Source organism: Ochotona princeps, chromosome 8 (assembly GCF_030435755.1).
Source record: "Ochotona princeps isolate mOchPri1 chromosome 8, mOchPri1.hap1, whole genome shotgun sequence".
In the NCBI taxonomy this organism is placed as follows: Eukaryota; Metazoa; Chordata; class Mammalia; order Lagomorpha; family Ochotonidae; genus Ochotona; species Ochotona princeps.
The window spans coordinates 60,655,825-60,675,014 of NC_080839.1; the positions used below are offsets into that span (position 1 = coordinate 60,655,825).

A 19,190-nucleotide genomic window follows, 5' to 3' on the forward strand; every position below is an offset into this window, starting at 1 on the left:
TTGAGCACCGCAGTCATAACAATGCATATTGTCCTCTTTGTAAAGAACCAGGAAGATACTTCTTGCAAACCCTTCAGAAATGTGTCTTCTGAGCATGCCATTTTCTCTAATCAGATACCTCATCAATGATACTATTCATCTTCCTGTCAGAAAGCTCAGGAACAATTTCTGAATCCATATTACAGAACTACAGAACTGTATAATACTGTTTGCATGCTATCCTCACACATAATTTTTAGCATTTTTCTATAGTTTTCCTTGTGTTTTCTTACTCTTGTTTTGGAGTCATTATTTTAATCATACATATTGATGTTAGCCACTTTGAATTTAAACGTAGCAGGATACAAAATCGCACTGATTGGCTGACTGGCTAAGACACAGACAGACACACACACACACACACACACACAAACACACACCTGCCAGAGAGTTATTTACATGCTAGGCAACTGTGTTGAAGCCTTGAGGGAAAACAACACACACACACCACCACCCCATCCCATCCCATCCTAGCCCTCCCCCATCCTAAAGAGTTATTCTTCACATCCTAGGCAACTGTGCTAAAGCCTAGAGGAGAAACAATGAGTTAGATTGTCATGGTCTGGAAACAGAGTTAATGTGTAAAGCAGACAACCTACAAAATGATAAAAGGATTTTATATATAGTCAGTGCAGCAGGAAAGCATTCATACAGGGAGTGCTACTAACCAAACCCAGGAGAGCTGGGAAGGCTTCCTAAATGGACTGTCTAAAGGAAGAGCTACAGGCTGAGGAGGAGGTACATTCCAGTGCAGAAAGCCCAGGGAGCTGTGTCAAGCATTTCACTAAAGCTCAAAAATACCCTACCCCTGGGAAGATGGGAGATAAGGCCAGAGGGAATGCAGTAGATCATGTTACAGAGAGCGTGTGTGTTCTTGGAGCACTGTAAAACCTAGGAAAGATTTCTGCTAGGAACTTGCACAGGCAGATTTGCACTTCCTAAACTCTAGATCCTATGCTAACAGCTTTTTTGAGCATGACTTCACAAAATCTCCATCAAGGTTCTGTGAAGGCTTGTACACTAAGTACTATCACAATTCCTACTTTACGGGCGATGAAGCTGGGCCTCATTGAAGAAAAGTGACTTCTCCAATCACGTTGCTAAACCTCACAAAGCCCTGATTCCTACCAGATCTTTGACTACAGAGCCTGAGTACTTAACTTGGCATGCTGCCACCCTCAATTTGGAAAAGGCTTGATGCTCCATTACAGCATGGAGAAAGGATCAGTGTTATGGAGGCAGTTGAACAGGTGTTCAATATTTAAGTGGAAACACAAAAAGAAGCCCAGATCAGGATGGCAGTGAATACCAAGGAAAGGATTGGTTTGAAAGAGATTTCCAAGTAGAATAGTAAGGCTTCCTTGGGATTCCACTGTATATAAGAAAGGCAGAGGGGGTGAGGCAAGAATGCCTCCCAGGCTTGGGCAACGGAATTAGTGATGCACAATCCTTAGACAAAAGCTCTGCAGCCAGACTCTCAGATCTGCCACTTAAGGGCTGAGTAATCTTGAACTAGTTGCTCAACTTCACCTCAGTGTCCTCATCCATAGAATGATCAGAATTAAATGAACTAATTCACGTGAATTGCTTAGAATACTCCTGGCACATAAGGACACAATGGACTTGAGGCATTATCATCAGTATCACATACGGGAATCGAGGAGGACAAGCAGTTGAGGAAGAACTGACAAGTTCCATTCAGGATATGAACACACTGAAGCAGAAGTGCTTGTAGGATCGCCAAGTGCAGAGGATACACATAAAGCCCTGAACTCGGAACAGGCTTCTTGAGAGGGGTACAATGGCTAAACTGTCTAATCCTCCATCTCCAAGCACTGCATCCCATAAGGGCACTGGTTCATGTCCTGGCTGCTACACTTCTCCCAACCAGCTCTCTGTCTGTGGCCTGAGAAAGCAGCAGAGGATGGCCCAAGTCCTTGGGACCCTATACCCAAGGAGGTGATCTGGACAAAGCTCCTGGCTCAGTTCCAGCCATTGAGGCTATTTGTGGAGTAAATCAGCGGACGGAAGATCTTTCTCTCAGTCTCTCCTTCTCTTGATACATCTACCTTTCCAATGAAAACAAATCATATCCCCTCCCAAAAAAAGAATAGGGGGGGAGGCTTCTGGAATGACACCTAGGAAGCATCAGTACGTGGATAGTAAGCCAACCACCTCTGGGGAGCCTTATGAGGAACATAGACACTCAAGCCATGGACAGAGAAGAACCTGCATCAGAATCTTAGATGCAGCCAGAGAAACAAAGAGAAACAAAAGCTGAAGAGAAACTGTCTAGGAAGAAGAATCAACACTGTCAAATGTTGCTCTAAGCAGAAATAAGATAAAGGTAGAAAGGGGGCCTTTGAATTAAGACATACAATCTCTGCCCCTAATGATCTACATGACATGGCTTTTACTGTCCTTTTAGGAAGAGGTAAAATGTATTAAGGCAGCTATTTCATAAAGGTCTATTGGGCTATTAGAGAAGTCGGTCCAGTCAACTGTCACTGGAAACTCTGGGAAGCAGACTCTTAGTGGAGGAATAAATAGTACTTGGAGGTGAAAGAGAGAAAAACACATTCCTGGTTTCAGCCTGCACAGACACAACTAGGAGCAAAATTAAGAAAGCTTAAGACATAGTTAAGAATGATCAATTAATTCAAATACTTTAGCTCACCTTGCATGAAGGGGATTCTAAATAGTGAAATTTGAAAAGAAGATGAGAACCATATTACAAGGTCTTAATCAAGAAATTGGGAAGTAACAAAAATGCTTAAACATCTTTTCTTCTGAGAAAACATCTATTCTTGAATTCTCACATCAACCCTTCCGTGTAACTATAGATGAAGATCTCCTCTTATGTCCTTAAGGCACCTGCTGCTCACATCTCTTACAGCACTGTTTTATATTTGAGTTTTCTAAGCCTTACAATTCTCAAGGAAATGGGTTTCCAAGAAACATTTTCTAAACCAACATATATATGTTTACATTAATGTAACTGATGGTCAGTTATCTGACGAAACAAAACGAAACAGTGAGAAAGCCAGAAAGAGTGAGAAGGAAAACGAACAAGGCCACTACAGAAATATGGAAAAGTGGGATGTCTGGAGATTTCTCCCTGGCAGTATCAATAGAATGTGGTGATCAAAAGCCTTTTCCTTCTCTTGTCTAACTGCTCTGGCACATTCTAGTACTATACTGAATAACAGTATTGGGAATCAACATTCTTGTCTGGTTCCATATCTTAGAGAAAATGCTTTCAGCTCTTCCCCATTCAAAATTATGCTGGTTGTGGGGTTGTCATATGCAGTCTTAATAAAGACCATATAGGTTGATATCTTCCTTCTACGTCTAAATCTGTTCAATTTTCATCAATGGATGGTACATTTTATTAAAAGATGTTGATGTGATACATTGATGTTGCATCACACAGTTAACTCGAAGGATCTTTTGGATGTGCTGTGGGACTGAATTTGCTAGTAATCTGGATGAGAAATTTTGCACATCAGTGTTCATCAGAGATACTGGTCTAGACTGTTCTTTTGCTCCTTCTGTGCCCGACTGGCTTTAAAATCAAGGTACTGCTGAACCCAGCACAGCAAGCCTGAAAAGATTCTTTCCATCTCAATTTTTTTGGACAGTGTGAAAAGAACTGGTGCTATTCTTCCTTAAAATTAAGCAAAATACAGCAGTGGAGCCTTCTGGATCAAATCCTAGGTTTTCATGCTTAAGAAATACTCACACTACTGATTTAACCTAATGCTGATTACTTTAAAGAAAGATTTATTTATTTTTATTGGAAAGTCAGATATACAAAGAGAAGAGATAGAAAGATCTTCCATCCGCTGGATCAATCCCCAAGTGGCCACAATGGCTGATGCTGAGCCCAACAGAAGCCAGGAGCTTCTTCCTGGTCTCCCACGTGGGTACAGGGTCCCAAGACTTTGGGTTAACCTCTATTGCTTTCCCAGGCCACAAGCAGGAAGCAAGAAGGAAACTGCAGCAGCTGGGATACAAACCAGGGCCCATATGGATCCCAGCGCATGCAAGGTGAGGACTTTAGCCATTAGGCTACAATGCTATGCCCTCATCACTGGTGTTATTCAAGTGTTCAATATCTTCATGATTCAATTTTGCTAAATTATATGGGTCCAGGAATGTGTACATTCTTTGTTTCCCAATTTACTGGTATACTAACCACTAATGATGCATTTATTTCTTCAGTTTCAATGTCAATATCTCCTTTTTTCATCACTGACTTTATTTGAGGCTGCTCTTAGTCTCACTGAATGCTTAGTTTTGTCTTTTCAAACAACTTTTGAAAGTTTTCACATTAGTTATTTCTGCCCTAATCATTATTTCCTCCTCCTAACATTGGGTTTGGTTTGGTCTCACTTTCCTAGGTCCTTATAATACACTGTTAGGTTATTTATTCGGTATCTTCTAATTCCTGGATGCTTGTGATGAATGCCATAAACGTTCTGCCTGGCAACGCTGTTGTTGCATCTGCTAAGTTTCAGTACTTTGCATTTGCACTTTCATTAGTTCAAGCAAGTTTTTGTCTTCCCTATTAACTTCAATGACTCACTCATTTAGGAGCAGCTGTCTGATCTCCACAAACTTAGATAACTTCTAAATTTTCCTTTGTTGTTTCTAGCTTTACTTGTTGTGTTCAAAAAGATATATGCTTTCAGCTTTTTTCTGAGTTTGTTGAACTTGATTTGTGGGTTTATATATGCTCTATCCTAGATAATGTTCCATGTGCTGATGAAAAGAACATATATTCTACAGGTATTGGTTGGAATGTCCTGCAATTGTCTGCTAGGTCTATTTAGTCTACAGTATGGTTTAATTTTGATATTTTCCTTTCAAAACTGTTTTTAGTTTTTGGTTTCAGCAATCTGTCCATTGACAAAAGTGGGGCACTGAAGCCTCCCTATGGAGTTTATTTCTCCCTTCGTATCTAATAATGTTTGCTTTATAACACTGCATGCTTTGGTATCCTGTAACGTATTGTCTCTTGTATTTATAATTATCATATATTATTGCTTTACTGCTCTTTTCATAATTACATAGTGACCTTCGTTGTCACTTTTTTACAGTTTTTGTCTTAGAGTTTTATTTGTACAGCTCCTAAAAGTACAACCTCTCCTGCTGGCTCTGGTTTCCATTTGCAGTCTGTGTACCTTTACAGGTAAAGTGAGTTTTCTGTAGGCAGCACAGTGTTATGGTTTTGCTTTGTTTTATTTTGTTTTATCCATTCAGTTTGTATCTTCCTTGAGCACTTACCTCAAAATTCAAATTAAACATTTTTGGGGGTTTGGTTTTGTTGTTTCTCTATGGAGGAAAATATCTTTATTTGGCCATCTTGGAAAAAAACCTTTTCTTTTAAATTCTTTCTTGGAGAAAGTTATCATGTCCACCATTGTTATAAAGGTGCCTTACAATTTGCAGACTTTATTATCTAAAATCGTATTATAAAAATACAAGAGACAACAAGGTACATATGAAAGACCATGGGTTATTTAGTAACTCCAATAAGTGATGAGGTTTTTCACCTCAATTTATGCTTTGGTTTTGCATTATGAATTAAATATTAATAATGATAACTACAGTGAAGAGCTGTAAGTAATAATTGTTAAGAATATCGGGCATAATTCAGGTATTTAGCAAATACTCAATGTTAACTGCTGTCGCTAATGCAGCTATCATTCTATTTCCTGTTTTTATTCTTGTAGTATTTAAGCCACATTGTATGTTTCTATCTGAAATACATGGAATTGTCTAAATGCATTTTTCTAACTAAAGAAAACTGAATCATCTAACCGTGTCTCCTCTCCCTATCTCTCTCTACCCCACCTCTGCTTTGCGTGCACACACGTGCTTGCATGTGTATGTGTGTATTTCTGTCTCTGCTGATAAGCAGGAGATAATCAGTTGCCCATCCCAGCAAGAAAAATCACATATTACTGTTGCTGACTCATAACATAAGGATTAAGTAATACACAGTCCTCAAAGTCATAAATCACTTCATAACTAAAATATTTCCTATAGTTCAGGAGAGTTCAAGATACATCCTTATCCACCGCACAATAATATCTGTTATCCTGCCCACATTTCAAAAACTTTTCATAATGAAAGATGTATTCCCAAGGCATATTTTTGTTATCAAGGAATTTCACTAAATGAATGTATTCTATTATATCAAAGAATACCTTTGAAGACATTATTAAATACATAAAATTGGAAAATATTGATAAGACAGATGAATCCAAACTAGACGCCACAGTAAACTGTAAAACATTGACAAACAGAAAAAAAAAAAAAAGCACCATCACCATTCCAAGGTCTTGGTGCCTGTACCACACAGTACACAGAATGGCTCTCCACTCACTCACAGGAGTAGACGGGTGCTCTGGGCAGTCCTCCAAGTCTGTCAAGTTAGGTACAACCACGCAATTTCAAAAGCAAACCAAACTAACTGAGACACTAATTTCAGTTTACCATACCAAGGTATTTTGGACTGTGTACATTTCCTTAAAATCATGAATATTTAGTAGTAAGGATGCTTCAATGTGGCAGTTACATTTGAAAGCACATTAAAACCCTAAAGGAACACTATTATCCCATAAGGGGAAAGAACGGCAACTAAAAACCTTTTCAAAATCTTTCAGCGTTAGGCACAGGCAGTTTTAGAAACAAGGTATAATTACCAGAAAAAGGTGACAATTTGTCCCAGATGTCACCATGTGTTAGAAATCACAGTAGAGAGCACAAACATTATCAACAACATTCCTCTGCTAGATGACTGGCTTTTGAATTGTGCATGTAAAATTAACACTTGGACATTATTTTTGCAGAGTTCCTTTTTCTTACTGGTGTGGAGACAGTGATGAACATAAACATGTACATAATGCAGTTTTAATAAAAGTACAAGCAGAATTACAAAAATGCCAAAATGAGAACATTTCAGTGAGAGAGATCTTATCAACGGAATCCCGTTGTTCTCGACATACCCATGAACGGACACAGCTCAAAGGACAAGTGGAGGCAGCAGGATGAGATGCAAACTGGAAAGCATGCAAATGAAGCTCCTGTCCTGCACTCTGGAAGTCTATTCTATCCAGCTGTGATGTGGAGCTACTACTACCTTGCCTTTTGATCAACAACAGTTACTTAAGGGAAATAATGAACGCAAAGTTTTTTTTAAACTGCAGAGAATTATAATAATAAAGAAAATGATTTATTCTCAAACTCTAAAAGCTAACTGCATGGGTATTACAAGTGATAAGATATTTAGACAGCTTCGCCACTGAGATATTTAACGGAATTACATTGATTATATGTTATAGTATATGATTTTCAAAAGGAAAATAAATTGTCTTTAACAATGATAGTATATGTATCACCTTTTAGTACGTGGGTTGAGTTAAAATACAGTATCCTAATCAAGCATGAAAACATTCACTATGAATTTCAGAGGGCTGTAAAGTTTAGTAATTGTTGTCACTTTATCAATAAGTACATTCTGAAATGAGTGCTCACCTTCTCTCAGACGGTCCACCACAAAAGTAAAGCCTGTAGTTCTTGGATGTAGGACATACTCATATTTCTGAAGTCCATTCTTTTCAGCAAAATCATTACTTCGAGCCTTGCTATTTTCTAAACAAAACAAAAGTTCATTAGGTATCACAAAACAGAGACATGAGGTGAGGAAATTAGTACAGGCTGTTTTTGATAAAGATGGCAATTAAGTGGCTGGCACTGTAGCCTAGCAAGTCAATCTATTGCCTGCAGTGCTGGCATCCCAAAAGCGCACCGGTTCAGGTCATGGATGCCTTGCCCCCGAATATTTTCTTATAAAAAAAACATAAAGATAGCACTAAATTGTTCTCTGAACAAGAATACTGAATTGAGAAGACACAAATACTTTAGATGGCTCTTGCAACAATTCTATACCTACTTACGGGAATTTAAAAATTTTTACAATAAGGTATTTTTAAAACGTTTTATTGCCGTTTTCTGGAATTTGTATCCAAATCTTTAAAACTGTTCAAAAGGTTTTACAGAAGAAGTCAATATGCAATAAAAACTGAAGTACAATAATCAATGAAAATTTCCATGACATAATTCTCATATATTAAAATATAAAATCCTAATAAAATAAAAACTACCAAAATATAAGAAGGCAGACATCAAGAAGAAATAACTAGCAATCTAACATATCAGAGCAACATTTTTAACCCAATAATTTAGGACTCCAATGCAAAGTGAAATTTTTGTCCTGCTCAAGCACAGGGCATGCTAACATTACTGACCAAAACCCCACCACAACAGATGGGCACACGATTAGCACATCATGTACAAACATCTGAACATGGTTTGGCTGAATATAGAGACGAGTATATGTTCCAGTTATTGGCAAAAACTTCTTTTTCCATTCCATGAGGTAACTCTACAAGTTCCAAGAAGAACCAAACTCATTATTCAGCAAATACATTTGGCAAAAGCAAAGGGCTCAGAAATGTGGCCTCCACTGCTGGGAGAGATCATGAAATTCCTCCTGATGACAGCAGATGTTAGAAACTGCAATCCTCAACTGCATCCTGAAACTCACAGATTATTACTCCAACTCTAAATAAAGATTCAATTCCTCTTTGTAAATTAATGAAGTTATTCTCAAAACTTTCCTTTTCTGAGAAAAACATTTGGAATAACAGCAACTTTCCCAGGAGCAAATTTAAGATGATTGGTTCCTCAAACCCTCCAGAAACCATTGATGCAGTCCACATAACAAAATATCCAAGGAATATTCCTGTTAGTCAATGTTAGAACATTTCTGTAACAGAAAAAATGAATCTGAGAAGAGTCAATCCCTCTAATGTATAAAGAACTGAATAAAAAGCCCAGAGACCCGCAGTAAATGAAAAGTAAAGGCCCTTCCTAAACATGAACAGTTCCAAAACTTCTCTCACACCTAGAGGAATATTCTGGGTTTGAGACCACAAGAGTGTGTATAGATTAGTGTCACAGGACTGTCAATGGATTAGGAGTCCAAGAGACGCCACAGCGGTGCGTTGTCACCTCCTGCTCTTCAGTCTGCTCTGCAGTGTGCCTTACAGCATGTCCTCACCTGTGCCTTTTACACACACAGCCTCACAGTTTGTGCTTTAGTAGCCCCTACATAAAAATAAACTTACTACATAGACCATCTAACCACCCTGTATAAAATAGCACCTTACCCTTACTTTTATTCTCTAGCTCCATACCTCATCTTATTTTTCTGCAAAGCACTTAGAACTATCTAATGTTAACTATCTAATGTTAACTATCGAATGTTAACTTACTGGTTTTTATCTGCCTTTCCTCATAAAATGTACACTTCATGAAATTAAAGCTTTGTTTAGCATAGAAAGCTCCAAGTACTGATATTAAATGAAGTGCTGGTATAGTTAAAACCTAGAAAAAGCTTTTCTTTCCAAATCAAGGAAATGCAACTCAGCATCAAAGTATGCCAACCACACATGTCCATGGGAAGGGGTCATAGTACCCAGGTACATGGTCAGACATTATTCTCAGTGTTTCTGTGAAGGTATTTATTTCTTAAACGTGATTGTTCAAATCACTAGATTGAATAAAGCAGATTACAAAGTGGGTAGGACTATCCAATCCATTGAAGGCCTCAACAGAAAGAAGAAATGTTGCCTCCAGTCTCAAATTGCACCCCTCCTTTGAATCTCCTCCTTGCAAGACTACCCTGTAGAATGTGGACCTGACAAAACCCTACAATCCCAAGAGTCAATTCCTTAAATAAATTTCAATCATTCTAGCTATGAATATAAAAATATTTTTAAAAGTTCACAGAAAAAATGGAGTTTAAAGCTATTTATTATACTGTGAAATTTATGAAATGCATAATTTTTTACCTAAAAAGTTCTCAGAATGAACACTATCAAAAAATTACACCTGAATTTCAAAAAAATTTTTTGCACCAAAATAAACTTAATCCCATTTTTCATGAACTTTTTGAGATACCCAAACAACCCAAAAGAAGCAGGCCAAAATTAAAGCATTATTTATGGGCTGTGGGACGACAGTAATATTTGAGCACATTTCTGTTTCTGTTTTCCAAACGTAGTAGATTACTCCCTCAATCCAGAAAAGTTACAATTAATCATCAAATATGAATATGTACGTGAAGTTACATTTTTTGCTTAAGATTTTACTTTTACTTGAAAGGTAAAGTTACAGAAAGAAAGGGAGAGACAGATCTTCCATCCACTAGTTCACTCCCCAAATGGTCACAATGGCTGGACTTGGGCTGGCATGAAATGAAGAGCAAGGAGTTTCTTCCAGGTCTCCCACATAGGTGCATGGGCTAAAGCACTGCTTTCTCAGGCACACTGACAGGGAACTGGGTTGGAGGTGGAGCAGCGAGGACTCGAAGTGGCGCCCATGTAGGGTGCTGGCAGCATAGGCAGAGGTTTAAACAGCTATGCTGCAGCACCAGTTCCAGAAAGTTGTATCAAAATGCACTAATTTAAAAATGTACAAAAAAAGGTAGATTCAAACATAATCCCTCTTTAATGGTAATCATCCATGAATTACTCTGTGTTTACCATGTACCTGGATGTTCCTTTACCCGCTTACTCTAAGGGTTGTATTTCTTTTTTTTTATTATTATTTTTAATTAATATTTAGCATTATGTGACAGTTTCATAGGCTTTGGGAATCCCCCTCCCTCTCCCCTCCCCCCTGGTGGATTCCTCCACCTTGATGCAGCATTACAGTTCAAATTCAATCAAGATTCTTTTAAGGGTTGTATTTCTTACTTGAGCAACAATGATCTAGGAGTCAAGTTCACGTTCTGCCTCTCCATACCATATTTAATTTTTTTATTCCCGATCTATCCTGATTCATTCTGTCTTCTCACATATAACAATCCGTCAAACATTGAATCACTTCAAATTCTATCTTTTGCATTAATCTTTTGCATTCTATCTTAAGCATTAATGTTAATGAATTGGCACTCTTGGCCTACATAATTTTATATTAGGAAAGTATAAAAATAACAAATATACCCAACTGTATCCCTCAGTAATGGCTAAATTTTCTAGAAGCAGGAATAAAGCCTTTCCTGGTTACAGAGGGATAAAGTTTAATTATCAGGAGAAAAATAATATTAGATCAACAATACTGAAACCTGGTAATATCTGATCCTTAAGGAAGAAGTGGAGAGGAAAAAGGACTTAGTGAGTAATAATTACTTTTTAAGATGATGATAGACTGTATAAGGCAGGTAAAGAAAATAAACTTTACCTAAAACATGATTTTAAAACTATGCTTATATGGTGTTGGTGTTCTGGCTTAGCAGGTGAAGTGGCCACTTGTGATGCTGGCATTCTATATGGGCAATGGTTTGTGTCCCAGCTGTTCTACTTCTTGCTAAAGGTATGGGAAAAGCAGCAGAAGATGGCCCAAATGTTTGAGTCGCCATCATCCGCATCACAGACCTAGATGAAGCTCCTGGCTTTGGCTTGGCCCAGGGATGGCCACTGTGACCATTGGGGAGTGAAACAGAGAACGCAGGATCTGTCTTTCCCCCTTTCTCTGTAGCTCTCTTAAAATAAATACATCCTTAAAAATAAAAAACCTACACTTACATTTAAAATGCTGGTATTTTAAACTAGATTCTGAGTCTTAAAGCACAAAACTGTAGGACAGCAAGTAGGAATAACAAGACTTCTTGGGGCTTCCTGGCAACCAGGAGTTCTGGGTCCTGAGGGGCTCCTGGCTGTCTTGAGTATCTTAGAGGCAGCCATTAATCTTTTGGTATTCAGTGACCACATCTGAGGAATGGGTCATTTAGACTTGATATTTTCTAAGTTTTTCCAGGTTGTAAAATTCTGGGTACCTTACCTGTTAGATCAGTTCCTTCTGGGAATATGAGAAGTTGAAGTGGTTCGTGAATATCACAAAAATAATCAATCATGTCTTCAAAATGGCTCTTGTCATCCTTCCACTTTCTATGAATGAAGATATAGGCAGCAGCCTGCATCGCCCAACCTGGAGTCAAATTAACAAGCATTTATGTACATCTGTACCGCCAATATATACTCATTATTGAACATATTTGGAGCTCTATTTGAACTACTTACCATACATAATAGGCATCCAATGATACACCATAAATGCGGACTAATCTTGTGTCAAATAAATAACACACACCAGAAAATATTGTCCCCAAACATAAACAGAATGTTTTCACAATACTATCTCATGGAAGTTGGTAAGAGATATAAAACAGATTACTTAGCACACAGTATTCAAAATGTATTATTATTAATTCATAACATCAACATTATGTTGCACCATGGATCACAAAAATTACACAAAAATTTCCACTCACAATAGAACAAAATGTGCAAAAATTAACTTGCATGAGCCACATGAGGACAATCATGTAATGGAAAAGAGATGGGAAGACATGCAAAATAGCTTCTATAATCTACCAGTGATGCCAGTAATCTACAATCAAAATTCCAATCACATACAGGTTCTTGTTTATTAATTGCTATTTTAAACTTATTTTTATTGAAAAGGTAGATTCACAGAAAAGAAAGAGAAAGAGCCTCCGTCAGCTGGTTCATCCCTCCAATGGCTGCAATGGCTGGAACTGAGCCAATCTGAAGCCAAGAGCCTCTTCCAGGTCTTCCACACAGAATCCCAAGCCTTTGGGCCATCCTTGACTGCTTTCCCAGGCCACAAGCAAGTTGCTGCATGGGAAGTGGAGGACCTGGGACATGAACATAAGGGATGCTGGTGCTTGCAGGTAGAGGATTAACCAATTGAGCCATTTTGCCAGCCCCATACATGGGTTTTTAAGACTTTGGTTGCTTGGTAAAGCCAAAAGCTATTGAAATAAAACTAAAGGTTAAAACAAGTAAGAGGTAAAAATACCTAACGTTGTAATAAAACAATAAGCAAGAAGAGACATGAAACATTACACAAAAGTATTATGAGGCAATATATTAAATCAGAACAGTATATTTGCAAAAAGAGATGAATACAATGTATGGCCTTGAATACATCAAGAACTGGGCATATAACTGCTATGGTTAGGGTGTGGTTGGAATGTCTCCCAAGGTTTGGTTGTGACTGGAGGCTTGGTCCACATGTTGGTGTTGCTGAAAGAGTGTGGATCTTTAAGGGTAAAGGCCCAGTGAGAAGTCCTTAGGTCACTGGAACAGTGACCTTGTTTTCCTGGGACTTCTCAAGAGTTCTCTAAAAAGGGTCCCTATAAAAGTCCAAGCCTGGCCCTATCAGGTCTCTCTCAGCTTCCTGGCATACTCCCCAAGTCCCCCTGACATTGCTATCAGAGCTATGAGATAATGCAAACAAGGAGCCTGGAGCAATTTTTTCAACTTGGATCCTCTGAAATTGTGGACTGAAGAAATATCTTTTCTGCAAAAGCAACCTGTGGGGCCCAGTGCAGAGCCCTACTGGCTAAATCCTTGCCTTGCAACCATTGGGATCCCATGCAGCTCCCTGCCTGTGGCCTGGGAAAGCTGTTGAGGATGGCCCAAAGCCTTAGGACTCAGCATTGGGAGTCCTGGAAGAAGCTCCTTGCCTCAGATCAGTTTAGCTTCAGCCATTGCAGTCACTTGGGGAATGAAACAGTGGATGGAAGATCTATCTTTCTGTATCTCCTCCTCTTTTTCAGTCTAACTTTCCAATTGAAAATAAATGAATCTAGTTGCAATAGAGGTTTCTTAGATATTTGGAACAAAATTAATGACAATGTCTTACGTATCATAATTTTTAAAATTTATTTTTATTGGAAGGTCAGATTTACAAAGAGAAGGAGATACACAAAGATCTTTCGTCTGCTGGTTCACTTCCCAAGAGGCCGCAACAGCCAGGAACCAGGAGCTTCTTCTGGGTCTCCCATTTTATGCTGTTTTCCCAGGCTATAAGCAGGGAGCGGGTAAGGAAGTGGAGCAGGTGGGACACGAATCAGTGCCTGTACAGGATCCCAGCACTTGGAAGGCGAGGATTTAGCCTCTGAGCCATCACACCAGGCCCTTCACCTATCTTTTATTGAGCATAGGCACTCAATTCTGTTTAGTAAATAGCTGAATGGAAATTTTTCATATGGAATTATGCATGTTCCAATTCAATAACTACCAGTATTTCAAAACAATTGCACCATACACCCACCAACAATGTATGAGAGTTACAACTGCTGTAGTCACAACCTCACCAACACTTGGTCTTATAGGCCCTTTTGATTTTAATCATGATTCACATTAAGTTCTTTCGATGTGCATTTCTCTTATAATTAATAGAGCTAAGCATCTTTTCATATTCAAATTAGGCAGCTGAATATATATTATATGTGTTCTAAACACTTCACTATTTTAACTTCAACTGCATTCAGGACCCATCTCAAATGAATGTCTGTAATATGAGAAGCAGAGATTAAAAGTCCTTGTATTCTGTATGCACACTAAACTGACCAGTATCATTCATGGAAAATATCAAGATATCATTCATTTAAATAATAATATACTAATATATGTAGCTATAAACATATCAACCAATTCAAAATTATACACTAAAAAAATCACTTTTTTTCTCACAAATAAAATCCTTCTGGTAGTTACAGGTTACATGTGATCTGAATTTTTCCACTTTCTCATTTTAAAAAGTATTTATTTTTATTCGAAAGGCAGAATTAAAGAGAGTCCTCCATCCACTGATTCACTCACTAAATGGCCACAATGGCAGGAGCTGAGCCAATCTGAAACCAAGAGCCAAGGAGCCTCCTCTGGGTTTCCCGCATGGGTTCAGAGGTCCAGTGACTTCAGCCATCCTGCCCTGCTTCCCCAGGCCATAAAGAGCTGGATCTGAAGCGGGACAGCCAGGATGCCATGCCACAGGTGGACGCCTAGCCTGTCACACCACAGTGTCAGTCACAAATTCATCCAAAGAATGAATTACATACATGGCTGACACTATTTTTTTTTCCTATAATGTTATAATCTGTTTTTTCTATTTATCCTGTCTACATATATGTTTTTATTTTATTTTTGAATATATGTATTGTATTCACTAACAGTGCTCTGAAAACAGTTTGCTTTTAATTTCCGAACTATTACACATAAGAGTTTATGAAATAAATTAGAAAAATGTCGCATATGGATGTTATATCACATCAATGTAAAAAATTCTAAATAACCCACTTATATACATTTTCTTTGCAGATCTATAGCAGTTTGATGACTGATACTATTCTATAAATCAAACTTTAATTAGCCCTGCTCCATCCTATTAATATACCTTCAGTTAGCTAACAGCTCATTATCGAGGACGTATCCAATCTGAGAATTTCTATATTTTCTTAACATTCTGTTGATTCCTGTTTGTTGCACTGTTTTGTGGTTTGTGGATTCCCCTTCTCCATTACTCTCTTTTCCGTCTTTAATTCAAATTAAAATTTCTATCTCCTCTGTTTAAACTACAACCCGTAAACCAAATATAGTCCACTGTCTGTGTGTTTAGTGAACAAGATTAGTATTTTACAATATGAGAAAATGATATGAAATTAAAATTTCAAGGTTTATTACAACGTTCCTTGGCACTTAGCCATTCCGCTTTGTTACCTGCACTGTCCAGAGCTGCTTGTGTTACAAAGACAGACTGGGAGAGGAGATGTGATGGCCACACCAGGAGATCTACTGACCCCTTACAGAAGCAGTGTGCCCAGCCCTGTCCCAGCACTAACTACATGCCCCACTTCATCTTTTGAGTGGTCACCCTTAGGATGTTCTCGCCTTTTTACTTTTGGCAAACATGTTTAACAAGTAATTCTATCAACATTAAGCTATAAATAATAATCTCCCCAAACAAAAATGCATGCCCTCAATTACACCACTATCTTACAGGAGAACTTTAAATTTTGAAAATTAAAGTAACATAAAACTATGCTCTTTAGCCCACAAGATTTGTGGGAATCATCTAATAGTCTCCAATTTTGTTATAAGCATTCTCATAATTAACATATTCATTAAACTTTACAGAAATATTTTTAATTACTTAGTGTTAACCCTAAGTTGACTGGCTTCTTCATTTGTTGTTAAATAAAAACTATGGCTCATTAGTCTTTCTCAAGGGATTTCATTTGAAAAATGTTTTCAGTTTTTGCCATTTTTGAAATGATTTGTTTTGTTCTCAGTTTTGAAGGTTATTTTGGCTAAATAGAGAATTTGAGGTTTCAAATCATTTTCCGCTCATAATTTCAAAGCTATTTTCCACAGATTTCCATAATTCCATGATTAGTAAGCAAAGCCTACTCTCACTGTGATTCACTTAGATAACCTATTATTTTCCTTTGGAAGTTTTATGATTTTTCTTTTTTCCCTCAGTTTCACAGAATTTCATCACTATGAATCCAAGTTATAGAACTTTTCCCATCAATTCTGCTCATAGTTGGCAAACACTTTGAATATTTGAGTCCTTAATATTGGGAACATTTCTTCCGGGATTTAAGAAAATATTTTTTTCCTCCTCTTCCTTTCCTTATTTACTGTCTGGAACTTGTGTTAGATGCTAAAACTTGTCACTCTGTCATCCTATACCTTTCATTGCTCACTTGACACTGTGTTCAAGTGAAATTCCTTAGCTTCACCATCCAACTCACCAATTGAGTGTAACTTCAGCTGTGTCTGTACTATTATAGCTTTTTGCAATAATTCTATTTTTAATTTATAAGGTTTCCACTTTTATAGCGGCCATTTTATTAATAAATAGTACAATTATAAGCAAAATTACTAAATATCTATATTGCCTGGTGCTATTTTAAGCATGATTAATTCGATTCATTCTCAAACAACTGTTAAATATTGGGTAAAAATATTACCCTTATAAGGAAAACTGAGGCACACGAACGGCCAATAACTTGTAAACGTGTAAAACTAGATTTCAAACATAAGCACATTGGCCTTCCCAAACGTGATGTTTTAAATTGCCACACTAGGGACTGTCACTGTGATGCAGCACGTTAGGCTGCTGGTTGCAGTGATGGCATTCTACATGGGAATTGCTTCCAATCCCAGCTGCTTTACTTCTGATCCAGCTCCCTGTTAATGTGCCTAGGAAAAGCAGTTTAGTGTGGCCATGTGGAAGACCTAGAAGAAGCTCCTGGCCCAGCCTGGCCATTTCACGCATCTAGGGAGTGACTTCTCTGTCTTTCCTTCTCTCTGTGATCTCCCCTGCCCCATCCTTTTTTTTTTTTTTTTTTTTAAGATTTATTTACTTTAACTGGAAAGGAAGATTTACAAAGAGAAGGAGAGACAGAGAAAGATCCTCTGTCTGCTGGTTCACCCCCCAAATGACCACAAAAGCCAAAGCTGAGCTGATCCGAAGTCAGGAATTCTTGTGGGTCTCCTACACAGGTGCAGGGTCCCAAGGCTTTAGGCCATCCTCGACTGCTTTCCCAGGCCACAAGCAGGGAGATGGGTGGGAAGTGGAGCAGCCAGGACACGAACTGGCACGCATATGGGATCCTGGTGCTTGCAAGGTGAGGGAGGATTTAGCTACTGAGCCATTGTGCCAGGCCCTCTGTGGTTCTTTCAAATAAATAAAATAAATACTTCAAAAAAATTAAATAAATCAATCACTGCATCTAACAGTCTCTCAGCATGTGAACCTGAATAGCTCCCAGGACATTAATTTATACAGCCTCACAGTCCCCAAGAATTATTTATTTCTTAGAGATCAGACTTTCCATCTTTTAATAGTAGCCTCTTTTTTTAAGCTGCCCATTTTCTCAAATGCTTATTAATTCTGCACTATCTCTCCTTGTAAATTTTGTTCTAAATTGAGTAAAACTGACAAGCAGAAGGTCTTCATTCCAAGCAAACTACCTACTGCTCCTGCGGGAAGAGAAGCGGGAGGTTTGTCATAAACTGCCCTAATATCTGCATCACTACCAGAAATTCCCGAACAGGAAGGAAAATGGCTGAGTGATTCAGTCTCTCAGATCCTTGCGTAACTAGAAGCCTTTGCCTTCTCATGTTGCTTTCATGTAACACCAATATTACTGAACTTTTAAAACTTTTCCTTAACTCTCTTGTTGCCTCATTAAAAAAAATTACAAGAAAATCTTAAAAATTTTTAATAGAATTTCACTGGCATCAGTGTATATTTCCCATGTTTAAAACAATATCCAGATTTTTCTTAATATTTTTTAGATCCTCAAAACACATTTTTATGACATTTCATGCTTGTATGAGCTGATTAATGATGCTGCAACTAAAAATCACCTAAATTAGGCCTTGAGTTTTCACAGTCTTCTATCCATGACATTCTGTCTTGAACCTGCATTTCTCAAATGAGGGCTGGAATTCTGGCAGGGTTCCAGATAGAATTTCGAGGGTGCAGAATAGCTCTGCTTCCACAAGCTTTTTCCTAAAATCCTATTTATCCCATCAGCATTGCCTTCTTCAAGCACATGTGAGTAATCCCTGAGCATATGTGACTGCTCAGATCTAGTCCTTACTTTATTTCAGAATCACTGTCTCAGACTTACATTTCATTAAGTTTTATGAGTTGGGCTGGAAATCACTGTTTAATTTACTGTATTTCTAACATTAAGCATCCTTTCTCAATAAAAGGTCTATTCAAATTCCTCATTTTTCATTTAGTGTAGATTAATAAGGGAATCATAAAAACATCCATGTACCTCTTGTAATACTTCATATCTGAACCACAGAGGTAGGTTAAAATTTATCACTGTTGCCCACATAGTCATTAATTCAACATGGTATCTACTACAGCACTGAATGTGACACTAGAAGCAAGAAGCAACATGGAAGAGACAGAAAACTGTCTCCTTCAACACTGTGCTCAATTCTGAATAGCAACTGTAGATGCAATCAAAGAAATGCTACCCAAAAGTTTCGTTTTAAATCAGAATGAGCAAAAATATGAACAGATGCAAACTGGAGAAAATACTGTACTTAAATGTAACAACGGTGTGATTATATAAATAAATTCAGAAATCAGATAATAAACAATTAGCTATACTTCTTATAAGTTCAATTTCTCCTAGGTGGAAAATCTGAAGGGACTGAAGCTGATGCTGTGGC

At 37.8% G+C, this 19,190-nt stretch overlaps 1 protein-coding gene across 4 annotated transcripts in view; it reads right to left on the reverse strand.

The window, feature by feature from the left end:
* LCLAT1 (lysocardiolipin acyltransferase 1) overlaps nucleotides 1-19,190 on the reverse strand; it is a 142,900-nt gene that overhangs the window by 52,294 nt on the left and 71,416 nt on the right. For all 4 annotated transcript variants that reach the window (XM_058668123.1, XM_004582710.3, XM_058668122.1 and 1 more), the window contains 2 exons: nucleotides 11,959-12,105; nucleotides 7,585-7,701 (listed from right to left, as the gene is read on the reverse strand). In XM_058668123.1, coding sequence (XP_058524106.1) covers nucleotides 7,585-7,701; nucleotides 11,959-12,105 — 264 coding nt within the window. The remainder of the gene's footprint in view (nucleotides 1-7,584; nucleotides 7,702-11,958; nucleotides 12,106-19,190) is intronic.